The following is a 26,999-nucleotide window of genomic DNA, read 5'->3' as shown; positions in this document are numbered from 1 at the left end:
GCATGGTGATTAAGGGCACTGGACTCCCACATGGCCAACCACAGTTCGAGTCCTGGACTTGGTGGTTTGCTTTCTCACTTTCTCTCTGTCTTTCTCTTTTGCTCTCTCACTCTGTCCCTTTCCAGTCAAATTAAAATAAATATATAAAGTTAAAAAAAAAGAAAAGTACATATATTTGTTGGAATTAGCAGATGGCATAATGGTTAGGTCACTGGACTCCCACGTAGTCAACCACAGTTCAAATCCTAGAGCCAGTGGCTTCAAACTCATGGTGTGTGTGTGAGCATGCCCAAAATCTGAGAGGAGAATGGAAGAGAAGGGACTATGGTGTGGCCATCTCCCCTGGGAAGTGATTTTTCACTGTCTCTCTGTCTCTGTATCTCTTTCTCTCTCTCTCTCTACACACACACACATATGTGTGTGTATAATATATACATATATGTGTGTGTATATATACATTTATGAAGTGGGTGAGTGTCAGGACAATAGTGGTAGGATAGATGTTGATTAAGCCTCAGGAAGACAGAAAATTTCATAGCAATAATAGTAAGCTTGGAAGGTAGGGAATGATGGTCAGATAGCCTTAAAATGGGCCAAGGAGAGGTTACAGATATTGGTGATCTGAGTTTTGACCATGGGAATGAGGGTAGGAGACAGGATCATTTGAGGAGAAAGGTCAAAGGTTGGAGTATTGATGGGATCATCTTACTGGCTATTAAGGTTATCAAAAGTATGGAGAAGTGTTGAAGAAGACAGTGATCCAGGGTCTGAAATGTGGAGGGAAGATGGAACAGGAAACAACTGGCAAGAATGGAAGTGGTCAGAATAGCTTGATGGCACGAATTAATGAGTTATCTCAGGTCACAGAGCTAATAAGTGCTAGACCCACATTTTAAACCTAATCAGTCTGACTTCTGAGCCTACACTCCTAGCTACTTTGCTAGTTAACAGATATGTTCTTCTATATAAAAAAATTCTAAATGAATTTGTTTACCTATTAATAGACATTAAATAATTAATATAATCACATCAATATTCAATTTTTCTTTACATAAGATTTATATCCTAAAAGATAACATGAGTTTATAAAATATACTATGATCATCACGATTCAGTTTTGAAATGTAGCGTTAAAAATACACTTTCTAGTCACCAAATGGGAATGCTAATTCTAATAAATAATAGCTACTGTTTGTTGAGTTTATTCCACGCACCAAGCACTGTGCTAAATATCTGCATGCTTGTTGAACAACTCGAGTTCTAGTTTACCCACTGAAACACTCCACTGCTGGTTAAACAGCCTCATAGCTCCATTTCTGCATTTGCACAAACGCAGTTGACAACTACACTGGTCTCACTTTAAATCCTTGACCACCAGCCTCCAATGGGCTCTGAATGTTGCCAGTGAACCACAGTTAATGACTCCAGGTACCATGTTATCCACATTTTATAGATGTAAATACTGAGTTTGAAAGAAACCATGTCACTTCTCTGAGCTCACATAGTTCAATGGTTTTCTCATCCAGTACTGAAACTCTGGTCTGTCTGACTCTCAGCCTCATTTGCAGTGTGCTTGAATTATTTATTATTGAGTGCCTACTATGTGGCACCCAATAATGACTTTACAATATAGCAGTCATGATGACAAGGTTTTCTATAACTGATGAGGAAAAATACTAACTAAATATTTAATGTACTAACTGTAGTTACAGGTTCTATAAAGGAAAAGTCCAGGATGCCGTGGGTGAATATGGCAAGGGGGCATATCTTAGTCATGGAGAACCAAGGAAGGCTTATTTTCAGAAGACATTTTTTTTAGTGGTTTTTGCCTTAGGGCATGCGTGCTAGCTGGAGAGAGAGACAGAGACAGTGAGAGATGCTAGCTGGAGACAGAGACAGAGACAGTGAGAGAGAAAGAGAGAAATTAAACCTCAGGGGAAATGGCCATGCCACCACAATCCCTTCTCCATTCTCTTCCTGGGATCTTGGACACTCACGCACACATGCCTAGCATGAGTTTCTAATCACCAGGTCCAAGAGTTGAACCATGGTCAGCCATATGGATGTCCAGCAACGTAACTGGTAAGCCAACTACTGGCTCCTAAGAAGACATTTTAAATCTAGTTTTAGAGAATGATATAAGTTGTTCAAGCAGATGGTAGGAAGGGAGGAAGCCAGATAGAGAAGCAACATCCACAAAGGCCTCGAGGCCCTAAAGCATTTTATGTAGACTTTGGGCATTATTATCTATCCTTATCCTTATTCACTTCTAATCAAGTCACACATTTACCAGGTAATCCAGGAATCTATCATTCCTGGTGCTTGTTTTTCCCTGTCCTGATAGTGATTTGAAGACACGGCACATCATAATCCCCTCATATCATCATCAGGACAAATGGTTGAACTACATACATAGAATGGGTCAACTTTCTGCGTAGTTGGATGTGCCATTTTTTTCTCTTCACCCCTTCTCCTATATATTTTGCAAACTGCCAATCTCCTGAAGCAGCTTTTTAAACAAGTTTCATTCTCTCTTTGTTTCACTGCTCTCTTCTCTCAAATGTATTTCCTTAAAGGAACATTTGCTCCAAAGCAATTTCATTAACAAATGTATTTACTTAAAGAAAGGAACATTTGCTCCAAAGCAATTTCATTATATTTGGATGTGATATCCCAACCTGAGACCCCACAGGGTTGTGAATAGTTGAATAGAAACTTTGAAAACTATGCTTCCTCCAGAAACTTAGCCTAATAGAGGCCAGAGACAGGCTTGAAAGGATATACTTTGATTTAACTATGAACAAATTATTTTCTTTTGTAAAATGGTCCCTTGAATTAACAATGGAAGAATGTATAAGTTCAGAAAAAGCGACTCGTTGCTAAAAGCCCATCGTGAAATGCTTTATTCATCAATGCTTTCCACTGAAACATTTCTTCTACACTGGATTAGCAAAGAGAACACACACATGCCCCACGTACATATGTCATATATAGACTCAAATATACGTAGATTCTCCCTTGCTCTCCCTTAGTGGATACTGAGGTTATCAAAAGTTACCTACTTTCTCTCTCCACGTTTTTATACTCCTCTTCTCACCCCAGAGGCAGTAAGTCTTTGACAAAGTCCCATCACTAGGCTTGCTGGCCAATGGCTTCTGAGTCCAGGAACCACAGTTAGGTGGAAAATTGGAAATAAAACTTATTCCCAAAGCAGCATGTGAAGGACTCTTATCTATACAGAAGCTGCCCCTTTCTTCACTCAGCGAGCCTATGTAAAGGCAGCGTCCAGCCAGGATGGCCATGTGGGGTCTTTACCCATTCTGTTGTTTCTTGGTTACATAGTGAGGAATGACCAAGCATCCGGAACGAAGGGAAAGCATTAAGTCAAGGTCACAGCCAATTTCCAGCCCAGAACATAACCAAGACTAAGAGAAATTCCTGCAGTGCTGACATGTCCTGAAGAAGAAGGGAGTTGGGAAGAGAAATGGAAAAACCTGGAAATTTAGGTTTACATTTATTAAATTTAGGTTAGGTTTATTAAATGTAGTGCTTTGAGAAGACTCCAAATAGACTTATGGAATTGTGTGAGACAGGAAGAGAAAAGAAAAGGCAAACACAAGCCTAGTGGTGGTTCTCAGCACACACAATCTGTGTGTGCCCTGCAGGCTGCTATGCTTCCGTGACAGTGGGATTCTCTGTGGCACACATAACACTTCTGCTTGAGGCAATGGACCCACGATGGTGTCCGCGCTGGCCTGCGATGTGCCTGATGAAAACCATCTGTAGCTGCCCATGTGGGAGGACAATCTTCAGGGTCTTGATTTGTCAGAATGAAGATTTTAACAAACAAACAAAAAAGCTCTATTCTCACTTCTGATTCTGCTAATTTTCTTAAACTGAGAGGATGTGAGTGGGTTGCCCAATGCAGGACAGAGAAGATTAAGGCTACATATCCTAGCGGAGATAAGAAGCTGAGGGTTCCTCTCAATGACAGGGTTCACCTCCTACCTAAATCTGACCTGACACTGCCATGGGCTCCTTGATAGCCTGGAGTCTTTTCCACCAAACTAATATTGGCACAGTCTGCTTAGTAATGCCACCCACTCCTGATGGGCAGCACTCACACTGCCACAGCAGATGGAAGCTGAGGTGCTTAGTGAGCTGCTCCCTCTCTCCTCAGCCCCAGCCCCAGCCCTGGAAGGCAATGGGGGTTTCCATCTGCATAGATGACCCTGTTTCCTGGCCCCAGACCTTGCTCCAGGTTGTTCCCAGACTGATTCATTTTTCCTGATGAGGAAGGGGAGTATCTTCTCTGTGCTTCAAGTTAGAGCTTTGGGAGGCCAAGTATCCACCAGACCCACTGGCAATTTTGAGAGACTAAAGCCCAAAGTGAGAAGCAGAAAAGAAAGGAGAGGGATAATGGTAAGGGCATGTAAACTTCCTTCTAGGCATCCCCAAGACAACTGCTATCTAAGCCTGGATGTTTGACTCAGTGAAGGGCCTCTTTGTGGTGAGGCTAGTTTGATTTTCTTACTTTCGTTTATATCCAATGAACCCTAATGCTGAGACCTTTCCTTTTTTCATTTGGTTTCATGTAAATCAGCTTTAATGTGTTTGGGTGACTTTCAGGTCCCACTCGTTGTTCCTTTGCCCCTGCCTTTTCCTTTATAGCTCTCTGTGGCCTCTCTGCGTATGTGTGCAGAGCTCTCTGCAATCTTTACAAGCACTGCCCGCACCCAGCCCTCTCTGCACCCTGGATGGGTGCTCTACTACCACCCACAGCCACATTATCTCCTGTAAGTCCATTCCTCATTCTCACCCGCTTGTCGAGCCTGCATGTCCTTCTTTAGAAGACTGTAGATTCATTGGAGGGCAAGAATCTCTTTATCCCAATTCCTATTGCTTAATACCACAATTCACACTCAATACACCTCCATAAATATTTGCTAAATAAATCATATAAGAATTCCCATTTCTCTGGCAGGTGATCCCTGATCCATGAGAAGACAATAAGTAAATGTCCTTTTATTCCTTTGCTGGCACAATTGGCAGCTCTCTGACTTCTCTTGCCAGTTCACAATATGTCCTTCTCCCTCTCTTTGTGTCAACATCAGTACTCTACAGTGCATTGCCCTGAGAGGCGATTGCTGAGTGGGAGGTAGGAGAGGGTGTGATGGTGCTTTTACCTCCTCATACACATCATTGCCTCCTCTCCAACCAATCCAAGTACTTTTACAATCTGAGTTAAAGCTGGTGTTGGCATTGCCTTTGCGCCTTGGACAGGAGACCTCTTCCTCTGTAGGAAATTGGGAATCACTCCTTACAGTGTTTATATTTGATCCAGGTAATTAGTCAATGTAAGTTATTTAATTAATGCGTCTATGGCACTCTCTAAATGCTAGTTTTTTTTTCTGAGCATTTTAATCATATTAACTAGTTCTTCCTCATAATAACCTGGTCATATAGATATGACCACAAATGGTCCCAAGTTACAGGGGTTCAACTGAAGATTTCCTACTTTAGAATAGTGTTGTAGTGAATATATGTATTCAGTAGAACCTGGATTTGACTACCCATACAACGATTCCATTTTTCTCTTTCAGTATACTATTCAATGAATTACATGAGAAAGTCAATACTTTACTATAAAATAGGCTCTGTATTAGATAATTTTGTCCACTGTAGACTAATGTAAGTGTTCTGAACACATTTAATGAGGGCTAGACTAAGCTACAATGTTCCGTAGGTTAGGTTTATTAAATACATTTTCTAGTCAGTGATATTTTAAACTCACAATAGGTTTTTTGGTATGTAACCCTATTATAAGTCAAGGAGCATCTGTATTACTATTAACCATATTTTACAGATGAGGATATGAGGATACAGAATAATTAAGGGACTTGCCCAAGGTGTCACAACAATTGGTGGCTAACTAAACTGGAATTCAAAAATAGAAGGCTCACTCCGGAACACGTGTCCTAACCACTGCTGCCTCTACTGTGGCCAGGGCAGGGTCTATGCTACCTGTCTTAGCCCTTCAAATCTGAGTTGACTTTTTATCAGTGTATTTATTTATTTATTTTGAGAGAGAGAGAGAGAGAGGGAGAGAGAAGCACCCTCAATAGAGTTTCACGCTGTAATCCCTCTCACAGCCTTTCAGCCAACCAGGATCACTGGGAACAGTGAGGTCTCCTGGACCTAACCTACCTAGCATGTGGACATGTGCTTAATAAGTGTTTCTGAGCTCGTTGATTCATTTACTATGGCTAGAATACAGGTTCATTTGTGTCATTCTAAACAGTTCATTGTTCATATTGTAATCAATGCCAGTCCTGAGATTTGGCTCCTCAAAATATATTTTCAAACAACCCAGGAACTATGCCAAGAATTAACTCTAATTACACATTGTACCGGTTTTGAGTATGAGAGATGACTAGAAGGCAAAATGTGTGTTATTTAAAATGATCAAACTTGGGAACCAGCAGTTAGCATAATGGCTATGTCGCTGGACTCCCAGTAGTCTACCGCGTTTTGCATCCCGGACCCGGTGGCTTAGAACTCACGCTGGGCATGTGTGTGTGCATGCCCAAGATCCCGAGAGGAGAATGGAGGAGAAGGGATTGTGGCATGACCATCCCCCCAGGGGGTGATTTCTCACTTTCTGTCTCTATGTCTCTCTCTGTCTGTCTGGCAAGCGCACGCGCCCTATAGTGAAAAATCTCTCTAAAAATAAATAAATAAATAAAAATAAAATAAAATAATCAAAATGACAGTAAATAAGAAGTGATTCTCTCCAATAGATGAGATGAAGGTGCATGACCCTCTTCTCTTTTTATCGCCTTTTCTATATGTCTAGGGTTATATGGGACTTTTTTCTTCATGAGTTTTAGACTTTTCCTTGAATTAATACATACTTTTTAGCTACTCATAAGCCACCACTTAATGTTCAGCAATAAAGAATCAGATTCAGGGACCAGCATTTAGCATAATGGCTAAGTCGCTGGACTCCCATGTAGTGGACTATGGTTCGAGTCCCGGACCCGGTGGCTTAAACTCAGGCCAGGCGCTTGTGCATGCGTGCCCAAGATCCCGAGAGGAGAATGGAAGAGAAGGGGTTACGACTTGGCCATCCTCCCTGGGGGGTGATTTCTCGCTTTCTGTCTCTCTGTCTGTCTCTCTCGCTCTCTTTCTGGTGAGCGTACGTACCCTATAGCAAAAAACCTCTCCAAAAAAAAAAAAAAAGAATCAGATTCAAACTCTACCCTGTGAGTTCTCTTATAATGAACAGAGCAAACACGAAAAACACCTGGGGGAGGGGAGCTGCTTATTTGATGCAAGGGTTATTCATAGTACAGTGTTTGGGTATGTTTTGGAGCCAATTCTTGTTGCCTAAGGGTATTTCTAAATTGAATCCCAGGAAGAAAGTGTTTATAAATAGTAAGCATAAAAAATGAACACATTCATCCTAGCCATCCCTTCATATAGTCCCTGGGGCCTCCCATTACAACTACCAACTACCTTACAGTTAATCGGTTAAATTAGTGATTCTCAACCTTATCAGACCCAAAGCCCGATTTCATAAGACGTATTTTTAACCTCTTTTAGTATCCTTAAATAATAAGAAACTTATAATGATATAATAACTATTTTATCTGTAAACACTCTATTACATAGAAGCAGTCGTAAAATTGGCAAACATTTACACCTAATGTAGATCACCAGAATGTTATCTGTAATGTTGTAGGTAATGAGAGTTGGTAAGAGCAACGTAGATTGATACACATGTGCTACGCTGGTGATTCAGAGTGATTACACAATGCATAATCTTCCCTCAATTTACATACTCATTTTGTACCTCAGAAATTCATCATTTATTGAAATTATGAAAGCTTCTTTGTGCTTATATGTAAATGAAGTTAGCATCTAGGTTCAAATCATTATAAGTGAGTTTTGTTTTGTTATGGTTTGGTTTGGCTTATTTTTTTTTTTTAAGAAGTTTTTGCCATAGGTGCATGCACTTGCTGGAGAGAGAGAGAGAGCAAGCAAGACAGAGACAGTGAGAGAGAAAGTGAGAAATCATTCCCTCAAGGGGAATGGCCATGCCACAATCCTTTCTTTATTCTCCTCCTGGGATCTTGGGCACACATGCATACATACCCAGTATGATTTTCAAGCCACCTGGTCCAGGACAAAACCACTGTCAGCAATGGAGGAACCCCGTAATGTAACTACTATGCCATCTGCTGGCCCCTATAAGTGAGTTTTAACTCCTAAGTTGTGTCCACTGTGACATTCAAAAGTTTGCAGGATGTAGGCAAATGTTGGTTGTGGCCCTGTCCTGAGCTCATCTAGCCGCCTTCTAAATGCCAGTAATGACACCCTCACAGTGTCATTCAAGAACGACCTCTTGCATTTCCCCAAAGCCTCCTAATTGATAATCCCTATGTTAACTCTAAGTATTAGATTTAGCCCCAAATAATAATTACGATTTATTCTCCTGACTTTTTGTAGTCCTTGAAAAGAAATGTCTAGGGTAAAATCCTCAATAATTTAGCTCATTATGAAACTGTTAGTTATGTGAGAGCAAAGTCAAGTTCATGCGGCATGTGCCGTAGCTCAGTAATCAACATAAGATGTTGAATGAATAATTTTAGAGCTTAGATTGCTGGGTTGAAAAAGATATACAATATTTACAAGAAATAGTTTTGTTACTTTGCAGTATGTACAGCAACACCTAGATGTTCACTCGCGAGACTTGTAGTTAAGAATTATTTGAAGATACCATTCCGATTGTTTCTTTTTGAATGAGTGACATTAAACCATTTGAAGACATATGGCACCTGTCAAAGTTGCAGTCTTCATGTCATTTTGAGCAAAGAGAGAAAACATGTTGAAGATTCTGTATGAGTTGTGGCCTTTGCCCAAGAGATTTATTTAATCTCACAGTGGTCTGTGAGGCAACACTTATTAATCTTATGTTTTTAAATGAGGAAACCAAGATTAATCAAATAATCTGCTTCGAGTCAGTTACTTGGTTCAACAGCAGAACAGAACTTGAATCCACAACTGGTTCCAAAGACTGCCTTTCTTAAGAAATGATACTTCCCTCCTTAGGTGAGGCAAAGCTAGGTTTCTATAAATATACACCTGAAACATGATTACTTATGATTATGTGAGATCTTCCTTCATATAATTTTATTCTCTATTGGTTCTAATGGTCATGGCTATTAAATTGCACCTTCCAAATTGTTCAGAAATTTTTACTTTGAGCCTATTCTTGTCCAGGTTCTAAGATTCTAGATCATGTGAGAGATGACATACTGTACTTCGGAGGGCAGGGTCTGTGTCCTCTTCATCTGCAGCCTAGCATGGTGCCTGGCATACAGTGGATATTCAGGGAGTGTTTGTTGAGTTGACTTTAATTGAAGGATGTTTCTTCTTTTAGGCCTTGGCCTTACACGATATTTCAGCGAGGCTTTGACCTGGTTTTGGGAGAGCAGCCCTCTGATAAAATATTCAGGTAAGTATTTGTCTAGGGACTCATTTATGTGTGTCTGTAAGTCCCATGTCCCACTTCCTCTGAACTTTTTTTTCTAGTGGTAAAATACAAGATGAGAAACACTTTAGTTGTTCTGCCTACCTAGAAACAAAAACACTTGCTTCCACATCATGCCCAGTGATAGCATGGAGGATTTGGGAATCAGACAGATGCTGTTTGGGTCCTGGCTTCCTTCCTTGTTAGCTCTGTGAACTGCACAATTTACCTAACCTCTCAGAGCCTCCAGTTTCTGCATTTTACATGTCCAGCTGCATTGGTGTGAGGGAAATATAAGTCCCTGTCACAGAATCTGGCATGGAGCAAGCAATTAATGTCAGGTTCTGCCTCCCCATTTTGCATCTAATTTACATACTTTTCATAGAGTCTTAAGTTGTCCATAATTAATCCTTCCCACCCCTGTCTTACCTCTTTTATAAACTTCATTATTTTCTTTTTGCTACTACTCTATCCTGATCAAGTTGGATGACCCTAGTCCCTCCCAAATTTCTACCTACATACATACCAGGGAATAGCACATATTGGAAAGGTCCATAAGCAGAGGAAGAATTTGGGTGCCAGTCACAACCTATTGGATTTTCAGAAAATTTAATTCACACCAGGTCTTTGCTAGAACATGAGTTTGTTTCCAAACTCAGATCTTATTCTCTACATATCTGTCAATCTAACCTCCACTCAAGTGACTTGGTCTGGCAATATGGGCATGAGTACATCACCCTCCATTAGCAAGCCCTCTTTTAGAGGAAGTGAATAGTCTTTTGCAAGTGCCTGATGCCAAAAATAAATTCAACTACTACATGTCATTGTTGGAGAAATGGTGAACAGTGTGGAGCACATGGAAGGCTCACATCCTTTTCACTAGGTTCATGCAGTTTGCTTATGTACTGTTACCTTTCCAAACCCCTTCCCCAGACCCTCCTTCCAGCCATTCCTGGCCTACATGTTAATCGTTGTTCCTGCACTTGCCTCTTATATTACAGTTCTCCGCCAAGCTGCTCTAGCTTCTTCTGGTAGCGTGGGATGGACTCAGCTTGGCTAAAGCAGTGTTTTCCTCGGGCACGCTCCTAGCTAGAGTGCAGATTTACAGGACTGCTCCCTCCTAGGGCTTTCCGTTGCCCTGTTCTCTCAAGGGTGACTTTCCCATGGCAGGTTAGGTCATGTTAATGGCATTGGCCACAGGCTGCTTTTGAGGATGTGAGCTGCAAGAGATGTCAGCTATATTTCTTGCTCTGTGACTTGGGCATTTAAACTTCCCAACAGTGTTTATCATTTGGCTGACTTTTTCTCCCTTTTTTCTAGTGCTAGTCTGCCAGGCCCTTTGACGAGTGATAAAGATAAGGCAGATGGAGAGACTGGTGGGTTTTGGCTGATTAACATGGATAAGTTCCCTGTTCCCTAAAAGTTGAAAACTAACATTTTGGAAAATGAGGGTCTTAATGAAATTGTTGTTTGAGGAGAACTGCACAAGCACTATTTTTTTTTTCAAATTTTTTGAGCCACCTGATGTGATATTCAAGCATTACAGAGGGCATCAGTTATGTGAGCAAAGAGAGAGGTTAATTATGAGGTTAATTATTTCAGGTATCAGTGGGTTAATCAATAAGTAATTAATAATAACAGGGTTTTTTTTTAAAGAATTATTTTATTTTATTTTACTTATTTATTCATTTATTTTAATTTGACCAGAGAGAGAGAAAGTGTGAAAGCAAGCTGCCAGATTCAGAGCTTAAACCATAGTCAGCCATGTGGGAGTATCCAGCGCTTTAACCACCATGCCACCTGCTGGTCCCAATAACAGTTCTTAACATAATGATAACCTAGTCTCTCAAATGACAGTAACAAGTCATGATTTACTTATTTTAGGTATGAGGAACTTTAATCAAAACCACTCTAGGATCTGAGTAAACCAAATACTATATGGCCATTCTGGAAAAATCTATTGTCTGCTTACATGACTTTAATTGGTTATTGCTACTTTGCTTGTCATGATTTAATGTCGATATAAATTCCAAAGTACTGTACATTTTCCTGATCTATAGAATAAAGTTTCAATTCTAATATTCAAATCTTTCCATCGTTGAATGCCAGTGTACCACTCCCTCTAAATAAGTTGTTCTTCTTCTGTGGCACTGTGGACAGTGGCATTGTCTTCTAACTGATCCACTGCCCATATAACTTGAAGATCCTCCTCCCCTCTGCACATCCGTTCATGTTTTTTTCTCTAGTAAAACTGCATATTCTCCTCCTAATATAAATACCATGTTTTCATAGTCTAGACCCAGTCTCTGCTAAACCCAATGTCTGTTGAGTATCTTCTACTACAAAACACTGTTTCAGATGCTGTAGATATGACCGAACAAAATAGCCAATATAGTTCTTGACTTCAGGAATTTATAGTCTCACCCAGAAAGTAGCCTCCAACCCTGATCCTCTGTGAAAATACCCAGCAAGCTTCAAAAATGCTTGAGGATTTTACTCAGCACAAACCAATTAATCAAAATATTCTAGAAGGTGTGGTCAGGGCAGGAGTGTTTTTTACAAGCATTATGGTGCTTCTAATCTGCAGCCAGGATTCAGAAACGCTGTGTAAAGCTTCTCCAATCTACTGCACTAATCCACAATGACTTTTCCCTCCAATTCTAAATGACATACTGACTATAATATTTAATGTCAATTATTTTATTTTCTGATTATTTTTAACTTGCCTATTGTTTTTCCAGTGAAATGGTCTTCTTAAAGGAGAATGTTACAATTTTAAATATATGACCTTAAATATTTAATATCTAACATAAAATTTTGAATGCAGTAGAACTTGAATAGATATTTGCAGATGCTCATTTAACATCCTTCCTAAGGTCTTGAAACCAGACCCAACCTAACCTTGGTAATCTGCAATCCCAGATGCACAGTTTTCTCTGATAGTTTGTTCTATATTTGGTTTTTGGAGAAACTCAGTAGATTTTTCAGATGAAAGAAAAGTTTATAATTTCAAAAGCATGAGCCAGCATGGGCTGGAAAGTATCCAAGCTAGAATCAAAGTGTCCCAGAAGACTTCAAACTGAGTCTTTTCACCGAACTCATTCTAGTGACAAAGATTCTTTTCTATTGTAGCTGGGATCACTTCATTCCATTAGACTTTGTGGTGTCAAGGATTGGTACAGACCAAATTTACCTTTCAGGGACCTTCCTCCCAAATGTACCCTGGTGAACAATACTTTATTCTGAACAGCCTACTCTGGGAAAAGCAAAGATGCCAAGTCAGGAGCTGTTTCCCAGTTTTACCGCATCCTACTTTATGCCAAGCCATGACGGGAACACAGACTTCCTCTGCTGAGCACTCTCTGGTGAACTTTTGCCTCTGAACAAAAATTTCAAACTCCACCTGAGCAGAGCTGCGTGCAGGATACAGCACACAGCTGAGCCATGAACAGCAATGGTCACTACCAACTGTCACAAGAGAAGGCCCAACCTGGGAAAGCATTCCAGATGCTCATCCAACTTCCACTGGGTGGCTTTTTGAGATTGCTGCTGCCAAATCTGCATGAATGAGAGACAGATGAGATTTTAGGGCACAGCTTTTCCCTGATAGCTTGCTCTATATTTGATTTCTGGAGTTAGTAGATTATGCAGCTGAAGTATAACTTTAGGATTTCATAAGAATAAGCCAGCATGGGCTAGAAAGCTGCTGTAACCCACACCTAATAACCAGACCAACAGAAATTTCTCCACTTATAGAGGGGTAACTTTGAGTAGTTTGCTAATCTTGTTAAAATATTAACTGATGAACTGGTATCATATAATGGAGCCAAATTACCAATCTTGGAGGACTGTTGTAAAGATAATGAGCCAGCTCTACAAACCACCTGCACCTTTGAGAGTTCTAAGTTCTGACTTTGCAGACCCTGCAGGGGTTCACTTTGACCCTACCTAAAAGATTACAGTGCTTTGGTCACTATATTGGTCCAGTATGGTATCTTAGAAATTGTCATGCACTTAAGAAGTTCAAACCCAATTCCATTTTTTTTAAAAAAAACATTTTTAATCTACATGTAATGATGATATATATTCATGGAGTACCATGTGGTTTTTCTTTTTAGTATAAAACTATAATGTGTGATGATTATAAATCAGAGTAAGTAGGATAGCCATCTATCAAGCATTTGTCATTGCTTTGTGTTGGGGACATTCAAAATTCTCTCTTCTAACTACTCCAGGTCCATCTTGACCATTAGACCCAGAGGTTCCTCTATATTATGCTCTACATGGAGGATGATCTTCACCAGCACTTCCACTTTCAGTTTAGGCACTGAGCTTGTCTTCCCCAGAAGTTTGTGCAGACTAAGGAACTTAACAAAGCCTTCTTCTTTTTTTTTTTTCTATCGGTCACATGCGCTCACCAGACAGAGAGAGAGAGACAGAGACAGAGAGACAGAAAGCGAGAAATCACCCCCCAGGGGGGATGGCCACGCCGCAATCCCTTCTCCTCCATTCTCCTCTTGGGATCTTGGGCATGCACGCACACACGCCCGGTGTGAGTTTAAGCCACTGGGTCCAGGACTCGAACCGCGGTCGACTACGTGGGAGTCCAGTGACATAGCCATTATGCTAACTGCTGGTCCCACAAAGCCTTCTTATTGATCATTCAATAAGTATTTGTTGAGTGCCCTCCTGGGGACAGAGGTTGTGGGGGACACAAAGATAACAAAGAACTGCCCTCTGTTGTCCAAGAGAGTACATTCTTAGTACTGATGATGAACGTGGGAGAAGACAAGGATAGTCAATATCTCAGGAGTAGCCATGGCCTCTGTGCGAGGTGGATGGAGCAGAGTCTCCTGCTCAGCCTGAAGGTTAATGGTGAAGGTCCTGGAGGCTTTCTGGAAGGCTGAGAACTTAATAGAGCCTTAAAAGGAATAGAAATCAGATGAAGAAAAGAGGGAAGAAAATTCTGAGAAGTGGAATATTAAGAGCAAAGGCAAAGAGATGAGAAAATTAGGTAACTTTAGGAACTACAGGCAGTGCATTGTAGAAACACAGAATTGGAAGCAGGGTTTGGTGAAAGAAGCTGAGGAGGTGGTTGGATGACATCTTTGAAGTCCTGAACTTTGTCTTGTTGGCATAGGGTGCTGCTAAACAGTTCCAGTAGGGGAAAGATACTAGCTCTTGTTTTTGTTTTTTGTTTTTTTGTTTTTACTGGGGAGAGAGAGAGACAGAGACGGTGGCCATGTGGAAGTCTAGTGAAGTAACTGCTATGCCATCTGCTGGCCCAAGATGCTATCTTTTCCTTTAGGAATATTACTGAGTGCCAAGGAAGAGAGGGAAACTGAGTTAGAGGAGCATGGACCGCCTCTTCCAAAAAAAGAAATGTACCATCAAAGGTGTACCAGACAATTCCCTGAAATTCATTATATAAAGTTTAAGCTGTAATTCACAGATTTGTTACTCTGTACCAATTCAAAAAAATCATTTTAAAAAAAAAGAATTAAAAAACTAACTTCTGGGACCAGTAGTTAGTATAATGGCTATGTCGCTGGACTCCCACGTAGTCGACCGCGGTTCGAGTCCTGGACCCAGTGGCTTAAACTCACACCGGGCGTGTGTGCGTGCATGCCCAAGATCCCAAGAGGAGAATGGAGGAGAAGGGATTGCGGCATAGCCATCCCCCCTGGGGGGTGATTTCTCCCTGTCTCTCTGTCTCTCTCTGTCTTCCTGGCAAGCGCACGTGCCCTATAGCAAAAACCTCTCCCAAAAAAACCCTAACTTCTATGTCCCATCAGCTGCCTTCCTCCGTGAGACCATTCAAATTTATAGATGTTCTTTATGAAACAATATATTATAATATTGGCAGTGCCCCCCACCCCAACCTACTTATTACAATGATGCTATCTCAAGAATGTCCATTATGAAATGCCAAGTGAAATCATACAAGTTCTTGGAAGGTATTTTCTTCAACCTATATTCATCCATAAATCCCAGATTCTAGGCACCTTGAGGCAGTCACTTATCCAGAATCAACTCGTTAATCTTGCCAGATAAAGTGTGTGTGTGTGTGTGTGTGTGTGTGTGTGTGTGTAAGGCTGTCATGCCTTCAGTTTCACCAGCTACATCAGAGAGAATAAAGCAATGGGCTTTTTATTTTATATTTATTTATTTATTTCTTGCTCCCCAGGTAAGGGCTTTCCTTATTTGCTTCAGGTGCCTCCTGCACAGACCTAGCCCCACTTGGTGCCTCATGCCCCTTTAGGGGGATGTTTCCACAGGCTCCTTCAGAGCAAGAGCACCTCCAGTATTTCAGTGCTGCTTAATGACAAGGTTTGCCCAACATGTGTAAGAAGTAGGACCAAGAGTTAAGATGGAAATGGAAGGAAATTGCCTAAATTGTCACATCTCTCTCCTCAGTGGCCATGCCTGTCCATGGGAATCCCCTGCAGTCAATATGGCAGCTGCTCTAGCACCAAGGGGTCTCTGTCAGAACGTGGGTGACGATCCTGAAGTGTGGCTGCCCCGTACCTACATAAACCCTAGTCAGTGGTTCTGCAGCCAGCATTCAGAAGAGGACCAGATTTTTTGTAAAAGATCACAAGTCATCAGCCTGATTTCCTAGTACCTCAGGCAACCCAGGGAGGGGAGCAGAAGGAAGCAGAATTCTGACCTGCAGCACTGTGACTGGCGTGCTAATGGATCAAGGGCTGGGCTCTGTTTAATAGCAAGCATCCTTCCATTGTTCCTCCCTCCACATTAAGTTGGGAGGGGACGCCAGACTGCCACAGCCTCGTGACATCCCACCCACACTGGCTTTTATCCCATAGACTATTTTTGACTGTGAACACAGAGCATTTGAATGCCTTTGAAATGAAATGAATGAATAAATAAACAAATAATCTCTCATGGTTTCCTTAAGCTTTCCCTTGAAATGCTGATGGATTCTTTTATTCCTTTTAGCCGTTGTTATAAGAATAAAAGAAAAAAAAAAAGAAAGAAAGAAAGAAAGAAAGAAAGAAAGAAAAGAAACTTCCCTGTATCCCAAGGGTGAGCACTGTTAGCTAAGGGTGTGGGTAGGAGAGCAGAGAATACAGCTGGGCCTGTTTTGTTCATTTGTTCATCCCCCCCTTTTCTTCTCCCTGAAGGCTCCTGGCTTCAGTAATTTCTGTTCCTGCCATAGGAAGCCAAAGAAGGGGAGCTTTTTTCCTTCCTTTTCCTTGTTAGGTTCTTCCAGGCACAAAGAGAAACCATTGCTACCACTGTGGTAGCCATGGGGATGGTGGGAGCCCACATTTCTCTTCAATTAAAATGCTTCCGATTATATCTGACTCGAAACAGGGAAATCCCAGCTTCAAATCTGAAGACAGCTGGAACTTGCTTTTTATGACTTGATGAAAAACCACTCCTGATAGCCAGTGAGCAGGCGCCATGATCAGTTTTCCAGCTCTCTGGCTCTGTGAACAGGACCAGGCCATCTCATCTCCATTCGGTCATCTCATCTATAAAATGGCACTCTGTTCCCCTTCCTGCAGAGGACTGAGAAGGGTGAGAAAGAAGCTGCTGGTGACAGAAAGCTGGATCCTCCAGTAGAGGTTGGCCGCACCTCGTCCTAACCACCTTGTGTTGGGTGCCCCTACAGGTTCACCTACACCCTTGGCGAGGGCATGTGGTTGCCCCTCAGCAAGAGCTTTGTGATTCCACCCGCTGAACTGGCCATCAATCCATCTGCAAAGTGTAAGACGGACATGACAGTGATGGAGGATGCTGTGGAGGTCAGGTGAGTCTGTTCAGGGTACTAAACTTGCATCTGACTTGGGAGACTGAGTGAGGAAATATCTGAAGATTCTAGACTCTGAGAAAGGAGTCATGCGTGACAAGCTGAAAGTAGAAACTGGCAGTCTGCCCTCAACTTCCCCATACATGGTGCCAGGATCTGCTCTTTATCTGGGTCAATATTGCATACCCCAAGGCTCATTCACTGGAAGAAGACATAAAATTAGAGTTTGCAAGCACTTCTTACATACCCTAAGGACTGACAGGCAATAAAATGTTAATTTCCTTGCCCAAGTTTAAACCTCCTTCTTTGACCAGCATTACAGCCTTGGCTCATTTCCCAGATACAGAAAATGCCTGTAATTTGTTAGTTCATGGTTCGGAGTGTGGTTGGTCTTCAATTTTTATAAGAGAGGGTTAGACACGATCCAGTTGACCAGATAGGGACATGGAATGTGATGCTGCTTGTAGTGTCTTGAATCCCCTTCACTCCTCCCTGTCTTTCACTGCTTCTTCCCGTAGGGAGGAGCTGATGACTTCATCCTCCTTCGACAGCCTGGAGGTCCTCTTAGACTCTTTTGGGCCAGTGCGTGATTGCAGCAAGGACAATGGTGGCTGCAGTAAGAATTTCCGCTGCATTTCAGATCGCAAGTTGGACTCCACTGGTTGTGTGGTATGTCTGCCCTGCCGAATTAGGAGTTTCTGTCAGGGGAGGGAGGGAGGGAGAGAGAAGACACAAGGTGCAATGCAATGCATGTATGTAGGTGAAATGTACATGATTCATACGTAGCCACCATCTAGTCTAAATTAGGAATTTTCTCTTGATAGGCACAAGAAGCTGATCACCACTCAGCTAATCAAGGAGTACTTATGGGCACCAAACTATGTGTACTCTAACTATCCAAGGGGAATTTCATAAATTATAGAGCATGATTTTTTTCTTTCTAGTCTTGCGAGATAGTTGGTGAGAATTATTTGAGAACTAATTAGTTGCTTAATGCCATGACGATAACTCTAAATGTAATAAGAAATTTTAGGAGAAATTGACCTAAAGCTCACATCATGATAAAAGTTATGTCAGGAATGACAGAGAAAAAATTTAAGTAAACATTGTGTCCTTTGAGACCACAGCAATAAACTCCTTCTCCAATGGTGGGTTTCTATTTTTTCTACTAGCTTTATGAAATTGGGCTACCTTAATGCTGAGCCAGCTGGTGAGGCTGTGTAATGTGATGCTCTGTGATACTGGACACATAGGAAGGTCTCAGGTTTGCGTTCTGAGGCTCCTTTGTATATGCATGCCTGTGATCTGGCCTGCTGTGGTTGGGGGTGGATGGCATCCTGGGGACACCATTGGGAGTGACTGTCTCTCTACCTCTGTCTTCCTCTCTCATGGAAGAAAAAAAGAAATAAACTTTCAAAACACTTAAAAAATATGTGCAGCTTTTATCTAATAAGACTATTTGAACTAAGTGTTTTTTATTGGCCACCATCTTGCCTGTCAACATGATGGTCTGTCTCCCTCCCTCTCTTCATTAAAGAGCAGAAAGATGCAATTGTCAAGAGAGGAAAGGGAATGAGATAGAGAAGGAAGGCAGAAAATCCGTGGAGAGTGAGCATAGAGGAGAGGTGATTCTCTCAGACACATGGTGCTGCAGCATTAGGGGGAAGTGCCAGGAGCCTCTAGTTCCGGGGAGGATACAATGCCCCATCTTGCTTCCCAATCTGACAGCTCTGCTGTGTGAGGGGACCCAGAGCAGGGCAAGCTGTGAGGATGCTGAGCTAATGCCATTGTTCATGCTCCTCTGTTCCCCTTCTGAACACCTGTTCTGTTCTGGGAGCTGCTCTCCATCAAAGATGGATATGTACCTGGGGTCCTGGGTAGGACACTCCTAGCTCTATGGCCTCGCCAAACTTTTACCAACTAGGCAGCAGCTGACAGGAACCTTGTTCGTGTGAAAAGGTAAAGAAAATAAAGATATGAAAAGTTTTTTTTGAAGGCAGGTAGGATGAGAACCTGGCATATCATTATAAAGAGGGAAGGAAGAATGAGGGCTATCTGGAAAATATAAGGAAAATGCTTTTCCGGTCACATCTTCCAAAGGCACCTGGGGATAATCTGACATACCATAGCGTTCCCCTCCCTTTGGCTGGTGCATGCTCCATGGTGTAAGCTGTGAGCTACTGGTTGTGTTCCTCAGGAGACAATACCACTGAACTCTCAGTTGGGACACAATTAAGACTTATTTTTGTTCATTTTCTTTTCTTTTTTCTTTCTTTTTTTTTTTTTTCTTTTTTTTTTGCTATTTAGCCTGCATTTCTTTATTCAGACATTAACCTGTCATTCCTCATTGCTGTCTGGAGTCACTCTAAGTATAGAAACACATGCCTATACTCTCCTCAGTCCCATAAGAGTTTGAGCATGCATACACACATACACACACGAATATACTCTTCCTCTCTTGCCGCTTCTCTGCTCCTTCCTGAGCACGTCAAGGTTTTCCTGTTGGATGCCTCCTGTTGGTGGTCCTAGCCCCTTTTATGTGGCATATAGCTCTGCTGATAGATTTTTGTACTTTTAACACTGTGATCTGTGAGACGGAGCTAGCAGGAATAGTTACAATGAATATGCATTTGCTATAAGGCTGCTGCACTTTAGAATTGGAGCCACCTCAGAAAGTCATCCAATTATAACAGTACTTGGCATTAGCATATTACTTGGAAGTCACTGGTTCCACATGACTCCTAGAGGAAGCAGGCGAGCAGGCCGATTGGCAGGCACATTCAATTCACTGCTTCTCATTGGCCATGAAGCAGATGATCACTGAGGCAGGAGGACTGAAGGGCTGAGAGCTCGTGTGTCCCACCATGATCCTTGTGATCCTCCTGAGAAGGAGAACAGGGACCTGACTTCCTGGCCATCAGTACTGTCCCTCAAGTATGTGAGCAGGTGGCTTGGTGGTTAGGTGCTGGACACTCCCACATTGCCAGGACCTGGTGGTTTGCTTTCTGACCTTCTCTCTCTCTCTTTCTCTCTCTCTCTCTCTCTCTCTCTGTCTCTCTCTCTGTTTCTCTCTGGTCAAAATTTAAATAAATAAATAAATAAATAAATAAAAATAAATTATGTTAGCAGAATGGTTTCTTGTTGGGAGGTGGACTAGGGACAGGGGCATCAGCTGCACCACCTGCAGTTTGAGAATTGGGCTGCTTTCCTTCTTTCCTTCCACATTAACCCTATATCCAGTCCTCTGGGTGCTGAAATGTAAGGCTTCCCAAGAAAGGCATACTTTTTATTAAAGGTGAAAGAGGTGCAAAACTCAGAACCTGTTAGCCCTTCAGGAACCTAGGAAAGGGACTGAGATGTGGGAAGAGACAGAGCTCATACCTATATATTCCCCTGACTGAGTGGTAACCAGACAGGTGGTATTCACTATCTGGTGACATTAGCCGCTCAACCTCCATTCTTTCTAGAAGGCAGGGCACGTCTCTCAGTTCTGCACGGACTCCCGCAGGGTTAATTGCTACCCAGTTAATTGCTCTGGTGTTTATATAGACTCTGAGGACAGAAAACAAATAGCCAAGAAAGGCACAGATCCATGCTAACCACAGTCATGCTCTTCCAAGACTGACCACTCTCCAAAAGGCAGGAATTGCTGAAGCTTCAGGAGGGTCCCCAGAGCAGAGGTCGCTGCCCATCACTGATGGCCAGATCTTATTCATGAGCCTAATGTGCCCAGTGGGAGCAGTGACCCCACTCTGAAGCATGAGTGCGGCAGTTCTGTGTTCCATAGGGCCCCATAAGGTCTTCCAAGAGTACTGTACAATCTTTGTATTGTTTCACTGCTGCTGTAACAAGTTACCATAGATTTAGGGGATTAGAGCTACACAAATGTACTGTCTTACAACTCTGAAAGAGACTCCAACATGAGACTCACAGGCCTAAAAGCAAAGTGTCACCAGGGCTCTGTCCTTTCTGGAGGCTATAGGGGAGAATTAATTCCCTTGCTTTCTCCTCTAGAGTCCACCTACATTTCTTGGTTTATGTCCCCATTCTCCATCTTCAAAGGCAGCACAGTGAGTTTTTCTGACCGTTCTTTCATAGTGCCCCACCCTTTCCCTCTCACTTCTGCCTCCCTCTTCCGCTTCTAAGTACTCCTGTGATGACATTGGACCCATTGAGACAATCCAGGCTAACCTCTCCATTTCTAGATTCTTAAGTTAAACACATGTACAGTCCTTTATGCCATGTTTGATGACACGTGTATAAATTCCTGGGATTATGTTGTGGACATCTTTGGAGGGACCATCCCTGGGGAATGGCAGTGGGGATTGGAGAGACTTTCTCAGTAGGACTGCACGTCTACACTTCCAGGCTTAACCATTGTCCTTCTTATCAAACCTACCCATTAGGGTTCAATATAAATTTGTGTTTAAAAGTTTGACAGCAGGGGACCAGCAGATGGCATAATGAGTATGTCGCTGGACTCCCATGTATTTGAACTTTGAATCCCAGACTTGGTGACTTAAAACTCACACTGGGCATGTGTGCATTAGTATCTAAAATCCCAAGAGGAGAATGGAGAAGGAATTGCAGCGTGGTCATCCCACCGGGGGTAATTTCTCACTTTCTTTCTCTGTCTCTCCAGCGAGTGCAGGCGCCCTGTAGCAAAAATCTCTCTCTAGGGACCAGCAGTTAGTGTAATGGCTATGTCGCTGGTCTCCCATGTAGTCGACCACGGTTGGTGTCCCAGACCCAGTGGCTTAAAACCCACGCCGGGCGTGTGTGTGTGCGTGCCCAAGATCCCGAGAGGAGAATAGAGGAGAAGGGATTGTGGCGTGGCCATCCCCCTTGGGGGGTGATTTCTCGCTTTCTGTCTCTATGTCTCTCTCTGTCTGGCTGGCGAGTGCACACGCCCTATAGCAAAAACCTCTCAAAAAAAAAAAAAACTCTCTCGACAAAAAAAGAAATTTAAAAGCAATTTTCAATGTTATAGTAAAAAAGGAGGGACAGCTTATACTGTAATACTTCTTTGCTTTGTAAACGTTTGCATGTACTTAGGTGAACAGACTGTGCTGTGGGAGGGAAACGCCTTGCTTTCTTATGTTGTGCGCACATGACCTTCCTTGATGGAAGCGCTAATGAGCTTTGAATTACTCAGTGACCCTGCCGCCCTTCCCTCCACATGCTGTCCACAATGGTTTCCCATGATATGTGTCATTTCTCCTCTACTGGAGCACAGATGTGTGGAGACCATTACGGATGACCATCTCTCCTTCTCTCAGTAGGACAGTAAGCAGAAGAGTATACCTCAGAGGCTTTCAGAGAAACGGGGGCAGGAAGTTCTCACAGCCTGAAATATAAATGTAACTCCATCAAACTTTTCCCCTTGAGAGAAGTCCTGCATAGCGCAGGCTTGCATGTCAGAGTCCATCAGAAAGCTGTGGGAATCATTACTTGTGAAAGGAGTAGGGCTGCCATCTAGTAAAGAGAGCCCATGTCAAGTAGGAAGCATGGCTACATGTGGTAGGAAATTTTCCAGGTAAGGTGAGGCAGGCTCAGCTGTAGGAAGGTATCCCTCTTCTCCCCAAGACCCAAACATGCTCATATGTTCATCGCTCATATGCACTCACCAACAGGGCATCCACTTCATGATCTGGAATGAGGTGGTGTGTAGCTCAGCCTTAGCCAGATTTGACTAGTCTCCTCAGTAAGAATTCCACCTAAAATATTGGTAGAAAAGAGGGGAAAGCTAGTAAGAGAAAAAAAAAAAAGATGTTGGATCATTTTAATCTCATTAGCAAATTATGCCTTAGACTGGTAATAAGTCAAGAAGCCACGAGAATCTCGTGAAAGATGATTAACCTTGAGTATTTTAGAGGTCACTGCAATATGAACTCATTTATTAGATCTTCTTGATGGAGATAGTTGATACCATAAGAAAAGGAGTTTCCTTCTTTCCTTCTCTTTCTTCTTCTTTTCTTCTTCTTCTTCTCCTTTATTTTTATTTCTATTTTTATTTTGCCAAAGGGTATGTGCATTCTCTGGAGACAGAGAGAGAGGGAAAGTGAGAAAGCGCTCTCCATAAGGTATGGTCATGCTGCAATCCTGTCTACTCCATGTCTCCCTCTTTTCAGGATGTTGGGTACACATGCACACATGCCCACTGTGTATCTCAAACCACAGGGTTCAGGTCAAGAACCAAGCAGTTGGCTATGTGGGATTCAACTGCCTTAACCACCAAGCCACAGGATGGCCCAGAATTTTCTTTCTTAAGCCTGCTGCTTATAAACTCCCTGGAACTGCTAAATGTACCCTATACGAAGAGGGGTTAGGAAATGACCTTGGGGCTTTCTCCTGGGTAAACCGTTCCCTTTCTAGGAACAAGTGGAGGGATTATCTACTGCCAGAAGAGAACATGGAGCCCTTGAAGACGGAAACTGCACACTCCTTCTGGAGGCAGTTTCTCTCCAACATTTGAGCTCTAGCTGTAAATACCTGATGGTTTGGAGATTGTAGTTTCTTCATATTTTGGTATAGATGTCAAGGGAATTCAGACTATGAATATAACAGCAGAAGTAAGATTCGGGCAAAACCCAGAACCAATTTATATCATGGGAATCTGATTGATTAGTTCCTTAAGGGTGTTCTTGTTCTCGAGGCTTAAGAAGAATACATGATTTTTGGTTTCGGCCTCACCCTTCCCCCCAAAAAAATCTTTCTAAAATGTTTTGCCCTGAACTGCAGCCCAAATAAGTTACAGTGCAGTGAAGATAACTGCATTTTTTTTCAATGATGAGATGCCTGTCTGTCCTTCAAGGCTATCATCCTGGACATTTGTAATGTTTTGTCCTAAAATATTTGCATGCACTTTGTGTGTGTGTGTGTGTGTGTGTGTGTATAAAAGAGAAACAGAGACAGAGGAGAGAGAGAAAGAGGGACTATTAGGGTGAATCTAAAATCCATATTTGCCCCGAGAATATATCCCAATAATTGCTTAAGCAGACAAACAATGAATCTATAGGATTGCTTTACCCTGTAGATGCATTGATTTCATTTCTCTAGGGATTCTGGTGGAGCCACATTCTATCACACTGCTGAAGCAGCGTGGCAGAATAGAAGGAACACACTCGCATTTTGGAGTCAGAAATAGTCCCAAAGTCTGATTCTGCCATTTCCCCTTCCTATGATCTTAAGGAAGGAAGTTAGCCGGGGCCAGCAGGTGGCGTGGTAGGTAGAGCACTGGACTCCTACAAGGCAGCTGTGGTTCAAGTCTCAGACCCAGCAGCTTAAAACTCATGCCAGATGCATGTGTGTGTACCCAAAATCCCAAGAGGAGAATAAAGGACAAGGGATTGCGGTGTGGTCACCTCATGGGGTGGGTAATTTTTCACTTGCCCTCTCACTGTCTCTTTGGTGAGTGCATGCACCCTATGATATAATCTAACAAAAGAAAAGAAAAGGAGAAGTTAGTCTTTGAGAGGTTAAGTTTGCTCATTTGTAAAATGGGGACGATAGAGTGTACCTGCATTGTTGAGATTGGAGAAAATATTTGTAGACTGTAGACTGTGCGGAACAAAGAATTGCTTGATTCCTGGTAGCTGTTATGATTATTCTTAGATTTGTTAATAAGAAAAATAATCCACCTTGGACAACACAAGTAACTGTGTCTTCTCTCTAAATCTCCTAAGAGTGAATATCAGGTGGTCCAATTTGAGACAAGCACTGTCATCCATTAAAACCAGGCAGGCTATGCTGGAATGAGGAATTCTGGAATAAAGCCTGCTTGTGTTTCATTTGGTGAAGTCTTTGTCAAAAATCACGCTTGAAGGAGCATTCTGAAAAAAAACTGGGTGGTTGGGAGTCCTGGCTGGTGACTGAAATAGCTGTCAGGTACAAGGGTTGAAGCCACATGGGGCAGGAATAACAAGAGGACTGGCTCTATCTCTGTGATGGCTTCTGGCAAACCTTGTAGAAGGAAAAAACCAACCCAACTAAACAAGCAAAAACCTCATGGCTACCAGTGCACACTATTTAATTCCAAACTCCCATGTTTCGATACTGTGTCCATGCCTGGACAGCCGCACCGTGGTGAAGCCAGCACCCTTCTGGTGGCACATCTGGCCTGACAGCTGGGTAGCCCAGCAAGTTGATGAGTGGGGGGCTAACAAACATGGGGCACAATCCTCAGCTGCCTCATTTGCTAGTTTACCATCATCTGGAACATCTGGGTCTACACAGCACAGGGCAGCCTATGGAAGCTTCTTTAAATACTGTCACCTTCCAGCACTCCAGCTGCCTTCATGGAGGGAAAGGGGATGGACCAGTCTGGAAGGTGGCAGGCCCACAGGGGGCCATTTGTTTGGGAAACTGTGGAATTAGTGTCAGCAAACAGTGCATCTCCCGCTGTGACCTTCAGCTGGGAAAGGAGGAGGGAGGAGAGGTGGGTTTTTGGAGGCACACCTGCTGACAGCTCTGGGCTGCTGGCCGAGGTGCATGGCAGCAAAGAGAATGAGCAAGCCGCCAGATGCAGGCGGGAGGAGAGGCGTATACCCGTGTTCCACCGAATTTTGAAGGTTTTGCTTTGGTTTGATCTGGGTTTGGTATTTGGAGGACTGTGTTAGCCATCTGATGGAATGTGTACTCTTAGCACAGTCACTAAGAACCCAGGATTTGAAGTCAGATCTGGACAGACCGCCAGCTCTTCCACATTCTACCTGCTTGACCCTGGGCGAGTTATTTGCTCCTTCTAGCCTGGTTGAAAGGATCAGTGCTAATGAAAATGCACAGGCTCTGTTGTGTGGGCAGATGGAGCAGGATGTAAAAAAAATGTCATTGGCTTTTAAATGGAGTCCAGTGTGGTAGAGTCCATGCATTAATTGGCAATGTTAATAGTTTCCTTATCTTTAAACAGGGATCATATAGCATGCTTGAGATAAAATACAGGAAGTACTTAGCGTGGCACCTGGCTCCCAGTAAGTGTTCAATTAACGACAAAGTGTAAGAGGCTCATGATGGTGTGAGCCGATGCGAGGCTGAGTCCGGGACTCGGTGGCCAGCCTGCCAGGGCTTCAATATGGTCCTGCCATTAACAGGTCTGCGCCTCTATGGAAGTCAGATTTTGTGCCTTGGTTTTCCAGTATGTGAAATGGAGTGATCACGCTCTTCACTTCACAGGGCAAGGGTGGGGATGTTGTGAATGGGTTAGGTCGTGGGTGTGACCACCGCCTGGCATGTAATAGGTGCCATGTAATGAAGCTTCCAAGCCCCTGTCTTTTCCAGGACCTGACATCTCTTTGATTTTCTCCTTTGCTCTCATTCCTGGAAAGTACAGAAAAGCTAAATATTTCACTTTAAGAGTGTCTAGCCCAGAGCTAGCGGATAGCATCAAGGTTAATGTACTGAATCCCACATGGTTTTTTTTATTATTTATTTTTATTTTTTATTTTTTTGAGAGATTTTCACTGTAGGGCGCGTGCGCTCGCCCGACAGAGAGAGACATAGAGACAGAAAGCGAGAAATCACCCCCCAGGGGGGATGGTCACGCCGCAATCCCTTCTCCTCCATTCTCCTCTCGGGATCTTGGGCACGCACGCACACGCGCCCAGCGTGAGTTTTTTAAGCCACCGGGTCTGGGACGTGAACCGCGGTCGACTACGTGGGAGTCCAGCGACATAGCCGTTACACTAACTG

General features: G+C 42.7%; 1 protein-coding gene across 1 annotated transcript in view; it reads left to right on the top strand.

Annotated features, from left to right (window-relative positions):
- ASTN1 (astrotactin 1) overlaps positions 1-26,999 on the top strand; it is a gene marked incomplete at its 5' end in the record, with an annotated part of 375,021 nt that overhangs the window by 249,215 nt on the left and 98,807 nt on the right. The window contains 3 exons of the mRNA XM_027776744.1: positions 9,446-9,520; positions 17,175-17,312; positions 17,831-17,981. Coding sequence (XP_027632545.1) covers positions 9,446-9,520; positions 17,175-17,312; positions 17,831-17,981 — 364 coding nt within the window. The remainder of the gene's footprint in view (positions 1-9,445; positions 9,521-17,174; positions 17,313-17,830; positions 17,982-26,999) is intronic.

Source organism: Tupaia chinensis, unplaced genomic scaffold (genome assembly GCF_000334495.1).
Source record: "Tupaia chinensis unplaced genomic scaffold, TupChi_1.0 Scaffold000710_1, whole genome shotgun sequence".
Lineage (NCBI taxonomy): Eukaryota > Metazoa > Chordata > Mammalia > Scandentia > Tupaiidae > Tupaia > Tupaia belangeri.
The sequence above is the reverse complement of the archived record's forward strand: the minus strand, read 5'-3'. Positions and strand labels throughout refer to the sequence as shown.